The sequence below is a fragment of the Esox lucius genome, chromosome 5 (assembly GCF_011004845.1).
Source record: "Esox lucius isolate fEsoLuc1 chromosome 5, fEsoLuc1.pri, whole genome shotgun sequence".
Lineage (NCBI taxonomy): Eukaryota > Metazoa > Chordata > Actinopteri > Esociformes > Esocidae > Esox > Esox lucius.
The window spans coordinates 10,545,036-10,561,277 of record NC_047573.1 but is presented as its reverse complement, the minus strand read 5'-3'; the positions used below and the strand labels follow the sequence as shown (position 1 = coordinate 10,561,277).

At 42.2% G+C, this 16,242-nt stretch overlaps 1 protein-coding gene across 3 annotated transcripts in view; it reads right to left on the bottom strand.

The window, feature by feature from the left end:
• The window catches only part of LOC105006659 (zinc transporter ZIP11), an 84,682-nt gene that overhangs the window by 25,219 nt on the left and 43,221 nt on the right, over positions 1-16,242 (bottom strand). For 2 of the 3 annotated variants that reach the window (XM_010865298.4, XM_020046933.2), the window contains one exon: positions 12,505-12,634. In XM_010865298.4, the coding sequence (XP_010863600.1) occupies positions 12,505-12,634 (130 nt within the window). The remainder of the gene's footprint in view (positions 1-12,504; positions 12,635-16,242) is intronic. The other variant, XM_010865306.4, reaches the window with a different exon arrangement.

Below are 16,242 nucleotides of genomic sequence, written 5' to 3'. Positions count from 1 at the left end.
GCTGAGTGAGAGAAAGAAAGAAATGGAGAGAAGGAATCATTATAGGACAGACGTTCAGGAGGAAGTACCCGAAATCAAGTAGCCGAGTCAGGAGAGGAATTTACCTAACAACAGAAATAACCTCTGGGGAATTCATTCACTGCTCTTATTATTTACGATTGTTCTGTTCCTGATGATGTGATTGTGTTGTCTGTCTGCGAGACGTGGCAAAGCAACACCGGTTCACTCTGCAGACGCTAAGGCATTTATAGAAAATGAAAGCCCAAGACACAGGGGAAATCACGTTTCAATAAAATCTGAGTGAACGCCAATTGTATCAATGAGACATGAATCTCACAACACACACAGACACAGGCACGCATTCAACAAGACAGATTTCTCAGAAACATTTTGTACCATGAAAATAGGTTTTCCCTAACCAGTAATGCGAGAAGAAACCACAAATCTAATACTATGCCCAATCGTAAATTCTTCCCTACACCAGAAATGTCCCATACAGGGGATCTGACAAAAAAACCTTGTTTCTATTTATTTTTAATAGAGTCATCAGGACCATATGTAAACATAGACCGGCTCACATAAACATAGTACTGGACAGTAGTATTAATGGCCTCTTTGTGATTCCTCTAATTCCACCCACATGTTGTATTAATACAGCTTATCAGCTATGTGAACAATCAAAATTACCTCAATTGTCATTTGCAAACGAGGTCCAACTAAAATGCGAATTCTGCCTCAACCTTGCACCTGAGAAGACACAGCATGGGCCTACTACGCAAGGAGTGTGTACAGACAATGCCTTGTGTAACAGTACACAAGGTGAGCAGCAGCAACTGTGTACAGTAAATGCCTTGCTCCGTGGCACAGCGGCAGGCAAAAGTGTCTAGATTTGGTACCAGCAACCCCCTCCGGCATTCCCGGATATGAAGGGGCAGCTCCGTGCCTGACCTTTCTGACAGCCAGGCTACCAGTCGGTTGCCCCAGGATTTCATCAGACTGTCCACCCACAGATGGCCATTCAATCCAGCCGACAGCAGATGCCTCAGGGTGACCTGCGCGTGATGGATGGGAGCGGTCACACCTGGTGCGTGTCCACATCCCTCTAAGGGCTGAGGAGTCACCAGGAGCCCCTGTAGCTTAATGTCATGGTGGATTCTGTCTGGCAACGTTTGATTGGCAATCTCTGGCACGGCTGTACAAGCTGTCAATCACTCTGAGTGACAGATAAGGGGAACAAGGCAGTCTCTGCAGTCTCACTTTGAACTTGAGCACAGGCACACAAGTCATGAAATAAGTGACACAGCCCTATGGGTCACTTACTAACCACATGAGACATCTACAACATACTGAAAAGTGATTAAAAAAAAACATGTTGGCTGTAGTTTCCTTAAAACCTGTGATTTGGAATAGTTGGCACAGAAAACATTTCCAATTAGCTATGTGACTGATTAACCTACACTTCCATCCAAATTCCCTAAACAGCATTTCTTTGTGAGTAGTGCAGATAAAAGAGCAATTCATGTCAACATCAAGTGTTCATTCTATTGATTTATGATTCCACCAAGCAAGACTTATTTAGTCTACCCCATTCTCTGCAGCAAGGTACTAATGAATATGCTAAAACAACAAATGAACAGAAGTTTATATACAAAAGAATGTTTTTAAATCTAAAATGTAATACCAAAACTTCCCACGTCTGCAGGGCCAATGTAGCTATTTTACAACACACTTTTGGGATGACTGCGATTGAATTTATATTTGATACCACTGGTTAGGAAAATCGAGTCAACGCATGAAATGATGCCGCAGCAAACGAGCCTCGCTTCACGGCTGCTTTTGAGTGCAGCGTTGCATGTCCCATTGATCCCTGACAGTGGTTCTCCTGTGACGACACGCTGAGGTACAGGGGAAACAACAGCCTGGCCTGGGCCTTTGTGGAGGCAGAGGAGACCACACACCAGAGCACCATCCGAACGCATTTAGGAACCACTGAGTTGGTCGCCAACGGTATTATAGATAACCTGTTTACCTCGCCACGGTTACCATGGTTGTCAGCGCCTTCTTGTGCCTTGACAACGACACGCGCACACACACATACAGTAGAGCATGTCGGTTAAGACACCGCGCGCACGCACGCACAGAAGCCTCCTGCCCACGGAAACACATCTTCGATCAATCTTGAATTTAAAGAATACGATGTTGAGACGCCTCATTGAGTGCCGAGGGGGGAAAGAAGCCAGTTACACCCATGTACACTACACACAACCCCAGGAAAAGACAGCATCAGCCATTGCTAAGCCTGCTAGTTATTCCCTCCAGGATCTCCTGATTAGAAGTCCTTATTAATATCTGTGGCCACTAATGCTTGATTATTTCTTTTGTGAATAAAGAGGCAATGTTTTGGTATTTATTTTCATCACTGTAATTTAATAACATAAAATGTGCTTAATTCTATTAACATTTTAGGCCAAATGGGTCTCAGCAGCTTGCTCTGTAGTGTGACGTATATGTACAGAATGACAGACGGCAGACTGGTGGTCTTAGTAAGAGCCGGAGCTGCCAGCACCAACCCATTAGAGACATTGTGAAGCACATTGTGAAGCAGTAAAAAAAATTTCTTAAAAAAGCCTTTTTACTCAGTAAAAAGAGTTGTACAAAGAGCTGTTTGAAGATAATTACCCACAATGCAGATCATGATGATTTGCTGATTCAACGAGACTTCCCTTGTGTTCCTTCCCTTGTGTTCCTTCACTTGTGTTTCCTCCCGCTCTCATGTAAAACATTTTGAATTTCGCAGGGTCTTTAGTTGAGCAATTGAGATTTCTAATCATTGTTCTGTGTGTCAGCCGTGCTCAGTCAGTCACAGTGCCAGACAACCTCATTTGGGGACCCATGTCTAGAATTGTTTGTTTTAGGAGAAATGATTGGGTGTCTGTGCGATATCAGTGGAGGAAAAGATGCAACTTATGAGCAATAGAACTTCTGTATAGTACTTATATATGCAGTTGAGCTTAAAAGTTTGCATACCCTTGGAGAAATGGCAATATATGTACCATTTGTAAAGAAAACATGAGTGAGCAGGCAAAACACGTCTTATTTCTTATGGGATTCACATTCAACTGTAGGTCATAACAGAATGGCACAATCATAAAAAAAAACTAATAAATGAACTGACTGACTGTTCAAAAATCTGTATACCCTTAGTTCTTAATATTGTGCATTGCGCCCTTTAGCATCACCTTCACTCAGTATATCTCTCTCTCCTTCGCTCAGTATCTCTCTCTCTCCTTCACTCAGTATATCTCTCTCTCCTTCGCTCAGTATCTCTCACTCCTTGGCTCTTATGATTCACCCCCCCCCCAGCTGATATTATCCCTCACATCTTTTTCATTCTCTTTTTCGTTATTGCTTTACACACACACACACACACACACACACACACAGACTCACACACATCCTAGTTAATTAACAGATCATTGCAGGCTGCGTTCGTGCCTCTCCCCACCTTGCCAGGAATGCAACAGAGCTTAAAACACACATGAAGCCTGCTTCCATGTCTGTTTATGGATGGTGTCGTGCTGCTAGCTGACGTCACATGACTCATCCACCACCAGCAGCCAGACACTGAAGTGTTCAGCGCTAACAAACCTTTCCTAATGAACCTACGGGTCTATGCACACTAAATATTACCAAGACAACCATTTGGTTAGCGCCGTTTAAATAATACTTAGACTACACTAATGCAACAGAAATGCATTGCATAGAAAAAGCTTTGCAACAGAGGTGGTTTGCTGTTTAGCTAGTTTAGTACGTTATCCACCAAGTTATTTTTATGAACTGACATTGGATTTTAATGGTTTCAGAACAAGAAGTGAAATACAGTTAAATGGATTACTAAATCAATACTAAGAATATAAAAAAAAATATGACTGCAGTTTCCGGTCAGTGTTTTCAAATTTCATCAAAAGGTGACACCCTGAAATTTCGATTTTCCCCTGTTTACATAAAAAAAGAACAATTATGGCTGACACATTCTTAATCTCAGTAAAACGGTCATAGCCAACTTTGAGGGGCATAAAGATAGATATATTCTACATTCTGGTTTTGGAACACAGGTTGCGTGTTGTTGACCCCACTCTAAAAACAAATCAGAAGTACTCCCAGAATTCCTTCCTTTTACCAACCTCTCAAATAATGTGCCTTAACCTTTGTTTGTGGGCCAGATTGGAAAAAGTATAAAAATATGTGGACTCACTGCAGTAAGTTGCCCTGGATATTAGCGTTTCCATTCTCATTACCAAATTACGTTCGTGACAACAAATTGAAACAGATAGCCAGAACACAGTGACGTGATGAAAAATCCATTCACTTTTGATAGGAAGCATTTATCTTGATATCCAGTGGAAGTGATGCACTAAAGCAAAGCAAAATGCGAAGCGTTAATGGACCCTTATAAAGGAGGAGCAATGCTTTTCCCTTCTCAACTATTCCCTCTTATTCTGACAGGACAGGGGCATGATAATGTCAAGACATAAGCCAATCACAGGATACAAGGCCCCACTCAGTACATGCAAAGTGTGTGTGTACAAGCTGGATAAAGAAAGAAATAAAAAAATGTGCGAGTGGCACACAGAGAGACAACCAATAGTAAATCCTTGGGACAGAAGGAGTACATGATAATATGTATGATATTATGTGGCTATAAACTAGAGCGAAGAGCACACTTCTTTAAAACAAAAGGAGTAAGATTGAAATGTCAAATAGCTTCTTCTCTCATTGCGGTCCAAACGCGATGGAACTTGGACAAGCCATTCCTGCACCTTCTGTTAAAGAAAGGCTGTAACTCATAGTGCATTGTACCTGACCCAGGCCTTTTCATTTCATTAGTCTGCTCAGCTCCGTCTCCAAGTCCAACGCAAACACGCAGACACAATTACACCGACAGGAACACACACACTGATACAAGCACAAAAATATACCGACCCTTTACAACGCAACAAGCTCTGAGAAAAAAACAATTCTGTGTTCTACAAGGCACTTGAACATAGGAGAGACTTTCCCAACACCACTTCACGTTAGAATGACTACAGGGTCTCCATGACAAACATGGACGTTAACTTTCCTCATGCTACCTACGTCAGCTGTTGCCATGGCAATGGAGCCATGACACAGACAGAACGGTGGGTCAGTGACTATGAACCTTCATCAGGCATCTTATTTAGGATGGCCAGTAATAGTGACACACCTACATGCAGACTCACAGACACCCCCCACATACAGGGCAGTGAGAGCAGGGTCTATCCTAATTGTTGGTCCTCTCAACGTGGGCTCTACAATGTGGTGAATGTTCACAAGGTTATACAGCAGCATACTAATCCACCAACCCCGATCAGAGTGAGAACGACGGAGAGAGGAAAACTAAACAGGAAATAGGCTGAAGAAAAATATGAACTGGAAAAAGGAAGAGAAAAAACCCTGCTCATTATAATCTCATAGATACAGCAGGTGCAGTCCTGGCTGAACTCCTGTCGCTGTCTTCCTTTGTTATCCATAATCACGTCTCTGACAGGGATACACCGATCAGCAGGCAACCGGCATGGACGACACTATCACCTGAATAGCCATCCAATCGGCCGGAGTCATTTTTATGCTAATTATAGTTTTTATTGCTCTTTTATTGTTGCTCCATTTGTGTCAATGATGTGTACAAACAGCAATTTGAATGTGGTGTAATGCTTCTTTGTTGTTTCAAAGGCTGAGAAAGATTGGCCAGTACCACCCGATAATTTTAATGAATCGTTTTCTTTGTACTGACCTCACTCCGGCCTCTGTGTTCTCTAAATACTGACCAAACTCCAGTGTCTGTGTTCTCTAAATACTGACCAAACTCCAGTGTCTGTGTTCTCTAAATACTGACCAAACTCCAGTGTCTGTGTTCTCTAAATACTGACCAAATTCCAGTGTCTGTGTTCTCTAAATACTGACCAAACTCCTGTTGTCTGTTCTCTATATACTAACTACACTCTGGTGTCTGTGTTCTCTATATACTAACTACACTCTGGTGTCTGTGTTCTCTATATACTAACTACACTCTGGTGTCTGTGTTCTCTATATACTAACTACACTCTGGTGTCTGTTCTCTATATACTAACTACACTCTGGTGTCTGTGTTCTCTATATACTAACTACACTCTGGTGTCTGTGTTCTCTATATACTAACTACACTCTGGTGTCTGTTCTCTATATACTAACTACACTCTGGTGTCTGTTCTCTATATACTAACTACACTCTGGTGTCTGTGTTCTCTATATACTAACTACACTCTGGTGTCTGTGTTCTCTATATACTAACTACACTCTGGTGTCTGTTCTCTATATACTAACTACACTCTGGTGTCTGTGTTCTCTATATACTAACTACACTCTGGTGTCTGTGTTCTCTATATACTAACTACACTCTGGTGTCTGTGTTCTCTATATACTAACTACACTCTGGTGTCTGTGTTCTCTATATACTAACTACACTCTGGTGTCTGTGTTCTCTATATACTAACTACACTCTGGTGTCTGTGTTCTCTATATACTAACTACACTCTGGTGTCTGTGTTCTCTATATACTAACTACACTCTGGTGTCTGTGTTCTCTATATACTAACTACACTCTGGTGTCTGTGTTCTCTATATACTAACTACACTCTGGTGTCTGTGTTCTCTATATACTAACTACACTCTGGTGTCTGTTCTCTATATACTAACTACACTCTGGTGTCTGTGTTCTCTATATACTAACTACACTCTGGTGTCTGTGTTCTCTATATACTAACTACACTCTGGTGTCTGTGTTCTCTATATACTAACTACACTCTGGTGTCTGTGTTCTCTATATACTAACTACACTCTGGTGTCTGTGTTCTCTATATACTAACTACACTCTGGTGTCTGTGTTCTCTATATACTAACTACACTCTGGTGTCTGTGTTCTCTATATACTAACTACACTCTGGTGTCTGTGTTCTCTATATACTAACTACACTCTGGTGTCTGTTCTCTATATACTAACTACACTCTGGTGTCTGTGTTCTCTATATACTAACTACACTCTGGTGTCTGTTCTCTATATACTAACTACACTCTGGTGTCTGTGTTCTCTATATACTAACTACACTCTGGTGTCTGTGTTCTCTATATACTAACTACACTCTGGTGTCTGTGTTCTCTATATACTAACTACACTCTGGTGTCTGTTCTCTATATACTAACTACACTCTGGTGTCTGTGTTCTCTATATACTAACTACACTCTGGTGTCTGTGTTCTCTATATACTAACTACACTCTGGTGTCTGTTCTCTATATACTAACTACACTCTGGTGTCTGTGTTCTCTATATACTAACTACACTCTGGTGTCTGTTCTCTATATATTAACTACACTCTGGTGTCTGTGTTCTCTATATACTAACTACACTCTGGTTTCTGTTCTCTATATACTAACTACACTCTGGTGTCTGTGTTCTCTATATACTAACTACACTCTGGTGTCTGTTCTCTATATACTAACTACACTCTGGTGTCTGTTCTCTATATACTAACTACACTCTGGTGTCTGTGTTCTCTATATACTAACTACACTCTGGTGTCTGTGTTCTCTATATACTAACTACACTCTGTTGTCTGTTCTCTATATATTAACTACACTCTGGTGTCTGTGTTCTCTATATACTAACTACACTCTGGTGTCTGTGTTCTCTATATACTAACTACACTCTGGTGTCTGTTCTCTATATACTAACTACACTCTGGTGTCTGTTCTCTATATACTAACTACACTCTGGTGTCTGTTCTCTATATACTAACTACACTCTGGTGTCTGTGTTCTCTATATATTAACTACACTCTGGTGTCTGTGTTCTCTATATACTAACTACACTCTGGTGTCTGTGTTCTCTATATACTAACTACACTCTGGTGTCTGTTCTCTATATACTAACTACACTCTGGTGTCTGTGTTCTCTATATACTAACTACACTCTGGTGTCTGTTCTCTATATACTAACTACACTCTGGTGTCTGTGTTCTCTATATACTAACTACACTCTGGTGTCTGTGTTCTCTATATACTAACTACACTCTGGTGTCTGTTCTCTATATACTAACTACACTCTGGTGTCTGTGTTCTCTATATACTAACTACACTCTGTTGTCTGTTCTCTATATACTAACTACACTCTGGTGTCTGTGTTCTCTATATACTAACTACACTCTGGTGTCTGTGTTCTCTATATACTAACTACACTCTGGTGTCTGTGTTCTCTATATACTAACTACACTCTGGTGTCTGTGTTCTCTATATACTAACTACACTCTGGTGTCTGTGTTCTCTATATACTAACTACACTCTGGTGTCTGTGTTCTCTATATACTAACTACACTCTGGTGTCTGTGTTCTCTATATACTAACTACACTCTGGTGTCTGTGTTCTCTATATACTAACTACACTCTGGTGTCTGTTCTCTATATACTAACTACACTCTGGTGTCTGTGTTCTCTATATACTAACTACACTCTGGTGTCTGTGTTCTCTATATACTAACTACACTCTGGTGTCTGTTCTCTATATATTAACTACACTCTGGTGTCTGTGTTCTCTATATACTAACTACACTCTGGTGTCTGTTCTCTATATACTAACTACACTCTGGTGTCTGTGTTCTCTATATACTAACTACACTCTGGTGTCTGTTCTCTATATACTAACTACACTCTGGTGTCTGTTCTCTATATACTAACTACACTCTGGTGTCTGTGTTCTCTATATATTAACTACACTCTGGTGTCTGTGTTCTCTATATACTAACTACACTCTGGTGTCTGTGTTCTCTATATATTAACTACACTCTGGTGTCTGTGTTCTCTATATACTAACTACACTCTGGTGTCTGTGTTCTCTATATACTAACTACACTCTGGTGTCTGTGTTCTCTATATACTAACTACACTCTGGTGTCTGTTCTCTATATACTAACTACACTCTGGTGTCTGTTCTCTATATACTAACTACACTCTGGTGTCTGTTCTCTATATACTAACTACACTCTGGTGTCTGTTCTCTATATACTAACTACATTCTGGTGTCTGTTCTCTATATACTGACTACACTCAGGTGTCTGGGTATGGACTACTCTGTGTACCAGTGTCATGTCTAGAGACCGTGAACACAACATACTGTGACAGTGCCTGCTCTTCAATAAAAAACTTCCAGTCCAAACGGCCATCTTCTTCCCCTCTGGTCAGGCTGTAGTCTGGGTTCTGGGGTCTAATCATATGTTCCCTTAATGCCACTGAGCATTCTGAGTAGCACGTCTCTAACGCCAGGCTTCTACCATTCCTCTTCCCTTTCTGTTCATGTCACCTGACAAGTCACCCGCAAACTCAGGGACATTTATCACAACTCCCCTATAGCCAGCTAAATCCCTGGACAACGACCAAAAAACTCTGGTCAACTTGTTACTTAATGAGGTGAGGCAGTCTGTATGAAATCAAAACAAATACTGGCCTGATTCTTAAGACATGACGACGGAGTACATAAGATTTTATTGTTGTGTATTTAGACCCGGGTCCATACTCTCTACTCAATCAGTCAACACTTTGGTGGACTCCCCATCTCTCCATCTCAATGTTCTTAAAAGTGTGACCAAACCAGCCCAGAGAGTCTATCCTATCAGCAACTGTTCATGAGAAGGGATGAAAGCTGTGCTCGACCAAATGTACTGCGAAAACCTTAAAGGGTCTAATCTGTCACATGCAGTTGCTAAACAAACAGCAAACATAATTAATAAGGATTCGTAGGATGACATCTTAAGAAAGTCAGAAATAAACTAAAAGCTCCATCAAAGATTCCAAAAAAACAAGCAAGGAAGCGAACAAGTGGAGTGGAGCAGCGACACTGCAACTCTCAAAATACACAGTAAATAATTCAGTAAGTCTCATGCATAAAGTATGGATTCCATGGAGTTGGGGGAGGACATGTATAACCACAGCAATCAACATGTTACACTGTGAAAGAAGACGTTGTACACAGTTGTTGTTCCAAGTGTTGCGCTCAAGGCCCAAGATACACACCTCAGAGACCCTCTATGCACTTGTTGGCTGCCATGCGCACACACACACACACACACACACACACACACACACACACACACACCAGCACACATTTGTTTTTGTGCCTCTGTGTAATTGTATTCTACTAAATATATTCATTTTTTTCCTGCTGCGCTTGTTTGATTATTTTGATTCGTACTAGGCAACACTGTGAACAGTGACCCTCCAAGGCACTGCATTATACCATCCTGTGTATATGGTAATTTGACTCGACACACTCCCATTCCCGGTATCTTTGGTCCTCTGGGACGGACACCTAACATGGAGGCTTCCTGCTGAGCTCCACGGTTGGTTAACCGGCATGGACGCACCACCCATTGGTTTCAACTTTCTTTCAGTGCCGACCCCTGACCTTCTACAGGCAGCTGGGGGTTTCACTGTCAGCATGCCCAGCCAGGGGTTGCAACACACCCGGAAGCATTCAATAAATTCCCTGATTTCACCGAAATCCTAGTTTGAGCATCAAGTGGGAAAGCTGGAATGCCCTAAATGGGTCATTATTGAAAGGTCCATTTATTTTCCAGTTCTAGTCAATGGTCTGTGCTCAGACCATGAGGAAGCATCTATTCCCAGAGTTCCACTGTTCCTGCAGGCCTCTTCACTCCTCAGCCAGACAGACTTACAAACCTCCTCATCAGATGGGTTGGGCCGGATTGGCTTCAAACTTTAGAAATGTCTCTACATGATGTTAATAGGTTCACATTATCGGCTTATCTGATACACGGTTAGCAATAGTTATGCAACATGATAGGCAGGACTTATTACAGAAAAACGACAATTTTATTAACATCATGGTTAGTGTCAACAATGGCAATATGTACCAACCACATTCATATACCACACATGTATGTTTCAGGCTGCTGGTCAGACTTTGGGTTTTCTGTGATGGCTGGGAAAGGAATAATCAGTTTTTGGTAAGACAAGGAACAAGAAGAACCAATGAATGTAGAGCTGGGCGATATTGACAGAAATCCACACTGCAATCGAATACACTGAACAATATTAATGTGCACCACATAATCTGTTATCGCCCTTTAATATACTACCACTAGTTTGACGGTTGTGCTCATAAATTGTTATATTAGCATGTTTTACTTCCAACTTTTAACAGTTAATTACCCTTCGCTTCTCATATCAGCAAAATGCTTGTGATGAGTGGCCCAGGTTGATCATTGTGTCGGTTAATCGTCCCAGCTCTGCATGAACTTAATCCCCACCCACCTGATTAGAGTGAAAGCCCAATCACCAATCAGGATAGAAACACGAGATGGGAGACGGAGCAGAGCAGAACCCTGAACAACAGGAGATGCCAGCAGTCACCAGAGTTATCAGTTTTAGCTCATCTACTCCCACGTTACATTCACTTCAGTACTGTGTGTGTGTGTGTGCGTTTCTGTTCACGATGCTGTGTCGGTATCAGGTGAGCAGTGGGGCTTTTAGCGGACTGTGCTTACATTGCCCAGCCGTAGCCTGTCAGCATGTCTTTCGAGACACCACACACAATGTATATGTACACACATTCACACACATGAACACAAACATACACGGCCGTGTGTCACCAACTGGATGCTGAGTGCTAAGAAGCAATTCCACCAGTCAGAGCAGTGCTCTACGGTAGCTTTCTGCAGCTGCCTTCATCTGCGATGCGGGTGGATTAACCAGAGGACTGGGTCTAAGAGATGGTCTGCCATATCGGAGTAACAACAAATGTGTCACTTAAATAGATGAAGCCTAAATTAAATCATTACACTCGTTTGGCTCAGTTAATTAACCAAGCTGGTCTCCATAAGCAGAAAACAAGTTAATAATAGCTGCAAGCTTTACTATTTTCACAGCAATTAGCGCCCAGAACCAAATCTGATACAGCCTCCAATTTTCTGTTCTGTTATCATATTATATGTATATCAGTATGAATAAATTCATTCTTGATATCCATTTGACCAATTTACGATGCCTATTGACTTAGAGACTGAAATAGAAATTGTCCATTCAAGCTACAAGTTATTCTGCCCAAAGCTCTGTGACTAAAATCCGTAATGGTTTGTCCGTTGTAGAGTAGGCTTTAATAAAAAAAAAAAAAGAAAGAAATATGTCAGAAAATATGAAAGACAGATTAAGCTGCCCAGATTCAAGCACCCCAAAAGGTAAGGATAGGCACGGATTTACAAGATTAGGAAGGAAAGAGAAAGAGAATATCAAAGAGCAAGCCATCAGAGAAATTAGACTCTTGGTGGGGGGCCGGGGAGGGGGGGTTCTTCTGTTTTTCAGTTGAGTCCCTTATATGGTTTGACAGGTAAATGGGGCAAATTGAAGAGGATAATGTGGGTATATGAAGGGAGGCTTGCCTGGAAGAGGTCCTGCTCTACCTATCCTAATGGTCATCTCGTCTGCGGTTGGGTACATGAGGTCCTCCTCCTTGGCCTGTTTAGTGTCTGGAGGCAGGGCCAGGGCTGTGTGAGGGTCCACCCCAACGCCCTAAAACAAAAACACAGGGAGACAAACATATCTGGGTTATTGTACTACAGATTCCAGCTTATCTTTGTAGACGTCGGAGAATACATTCTCTTACTCAATAGAGACCCGGCCAAAAAGGAGCCGCAGCGTCGCAACAGTAGATGAACACAGTCAGATGAAAAGGATTTGGCAAGTGAAACAACAAACTATTCATCCCTACCGTTTAATTTACCCACATTTGTGTTACTTGGAGCTGAGCATTGATTTACAGGCATACCACACTTTAAATGTAAGATAAAAACCAAACTTTCTATAACAGAAGGTCTTTAACAGCACAAAACGATCACCCGATGTAGGAATAAAATGTCTATGATTTAACACACATGAAGACAGATACACATGTTATATGCAGCTACCTTGGAAGCAAACCCCTTTGAGTAGCCTACACCTTTTCTGTTGTCTTGTCACTCAACTGTGCTAGCCTAGTCAATGAGCAAGCTACAATGTGTAGAATTTGCATTGGGGTATGAATCCACCTCAGCTGAGGCAATACTACCCATTACTTTTCAATGACGCAGGGGCGGTAATGATAATTTGGTGGGTGATTATATTTTACAATATTTTACCCATGGACATGGTGCATTGCATGCAAGGTGTATATCCCGCTCTCCCTGAGACACCCTCACAGCTGGGGATCAGCCATTCATCACAAAGACTCTGGACCAGTTAGGGTTAACCGCCTTGCACAAGGGCCGAAGTGTTACGTGAACCCTGATGGTTGTTCTTTTGGCGATGTTCTGTGTTGCCCTCTAAAGGGTGTGTGTGTGGAAAGAGTGCTAAAAAGTTTCCGTGAGGTGAGGAGCTGGTAATGTTATTAACGGCACTGAGAAAAAGCACTGACACAATATTACAGCTAATGTCCAAATGACCTGTATGACACTATGAAAAAGTATGAATTATGATATGATATCTGACCCCAAGAAGAAAAATGAAGAAATAGGATATACTGCATGCAGGCAAGCAATATTAATCAATGATAACAGACCAGACTAGTTTGTCGACTGCAAACATTAAAGGAACATTTTAAAAAGAATGACTATGACCACATTAACCCCTGGCACTTATGGACGTTGGCAGATTGTTAGGATGAAATTAAATGTTGCTTGAAGAAGACATATTAACAGCACATGCATAACCCAGTGTGCATCACCTTATAATATGACAGTGAGGATGGGGTAGGAGGTGACAGTGAGGACGGGGTAGGAGGTGACAGTGAGGACGGGGTAGGAGGTGACAGTGAGGACGGGGTAGGAGGTGACAGTGAGGACGGGGTAGGAGGTGACAGTGAGGACGGGGTAGGAGGTGACAGTGAGGACGGGGTAGGAGGTGACAGTGAGGACGGGGTTGGAGGTGACAGTGAGGACGGGGTAGGGGGTGACAGTGAGGATGGGGTAGGAGGTGACAGTGAGGACGGGGTTGGAGGTGACAGTGAGGACGGGGTAGGAGGTGACAGTGAGGACGGGGTAGGAGGTGACAGTGAGGACGGGGTAGGAGGTGACAGTGAGGACGGGGTAGGAGGTGACAGTGAGGACGGGGTAGGAGGTGACAGTGAGGACGGGGTTGGAGGTGACAGTGAGGACGGGGTAGGAGGTGACAATGAGGATGGGGTAGGAGGTGATAGTGAGGATGGGGTAGGAGGTGACAATGAAGGTTGGGGTAGGAGGTGACAGTGAGGACGGGGTAGGAGGTGACAATGAGGATGGGGTAGGAGGTGACAATGAGGATGGGGTAGGAGGTGACAATGAGGATGGGGTAGGAGGTGACAGTGAGGACGGGGTAGGAGGTGACAATGAGGATGGGGTAGGAGGTGACAGTGAGGACGGGTTAGAAGGTGATACTAGATGAGGACAGGAATTTGGCAGAGACATGAGCCGTCTTTGTAACGCAAGTCAGGTACACAGCGTGTGGTATTTCAAATCACATGTTCAGAACATTCAATCTAAAAAGTCTGTTAATTTGATTGGATTGGTCAAATAGCAATGTCCAATATGATTTTATGAAGTTAGAGGAACATAAAAGATATCAAAAGATCACTGCATCAAAGTATAACTCTCATTGCTTTGAAAATGTGAAAATAATGAGAATTGTCAAGTAATTAAGAACAATTATTGAAGTAAAATAAATTTTAAAAATGCCTAGGTGTATTAATGTATTAAATGAGATATAATATTAAATGAACCAGAAAAGATTGTATATATTATGCTACATTATTAGTCCAGATTTACTTAATGTTAGGATAAACACGTTTCACACACAACCTGGAAATAAAGTGCATTAACATGTTCTTTCTACAGCACCTAACTTAAGCACACGGACAGTGTAAGCCCTTCTGGGTAACAAAGACAATGGCAGTCACAGCACATATAGAAATTACCAAAAAAAAGCTGGTTCTATTCTTTGGCCTTTCAGTTGCCTACATATTACCACTGACAGCACTAGTGCTTAAACACTTTGATCTGTTTCGAAGGCTTTGCTTAAACAGCAGGCAGAGAAAGAGAGAAAGTTTAAAATAAAGTATGCTTTAGTCTGCAGCTTTGTTGCCTCCAGTCTAGCCTTTACCTTAGTCATAACCTTCACTTTCTGATTCTCTCCATGTGATTTCTGATGAAAATCAGGCCATAAGGGACACAGATGAAATAGAAAATGCATCTGCGTTCTCATCAACAAGGAATGTAACCTTAAGATGGCCTGGTAAACAAATCAATAGACATCAAAACATTCATAAAACTGTAGGACTACAGTGTAAAAAATCCCAATCTGTGACTGAATACTTTTGCCTGTAAAACCCTAACGGCATGCAGAGCTTAGCCGATACGTTTTACAAATCCATTCATTTGTAATGATGTTTTTGTCGGCTCTTGTTTTTCATTGTTATTATTTCTGCCAGTGTAAATTAGGCGCCAGAGAGATGAATGACGCCCAATTGTATCAAACAGAAAACATGGAGGTAAAGCACTGGACTTAAGAAGCCGGCATTATTAGCTAGGTAGGGTGTGCTTTATGTGCTTTTTTGAAACTGCGAAACACCTTGAAAACAATGAGGACGGTTTGGGGATTGATGAAGAGATCTTATCGTGGAGAAACTCAATGGGATATCATGTTCGAGTATAAGAGATTTGACATGTAAAAAAAACATGCCGTTCCCACATTTCAGATCTAAATAATTGGTGTGTGTGTGTGTTACTTGGGGATTAGAGACAAGCCACCCCAGAGGACGCAATCAACCCCAGCAGACCCCTTCAGTGGCAGATCTGACAACAAATCTAATGAGAAAGAGCTCTCCGCACCAGACCCGACCACAGCCCAGATTATGGGCACACGCTGTCATCCGACCGCAAAGACCGACCGCACTCCCACGGCGCCCCGGCGGCCTCCCAAGCCTCGCACCTTTCCGTAGGGCCCTTCCTTCACCAAGCCCCCTACATGCCCAGGAAGTGGACGAGGTGAGGAATAGCGTGCCATTTGGGACACGTTACGTGTCCGTGTGAGATGACGAACAATGGCGCCGCGTCCGCACTTGACCGGCTGCGCTCTTCACTGAAATAATGGTGAGCGAAGCTCTTGGTCTG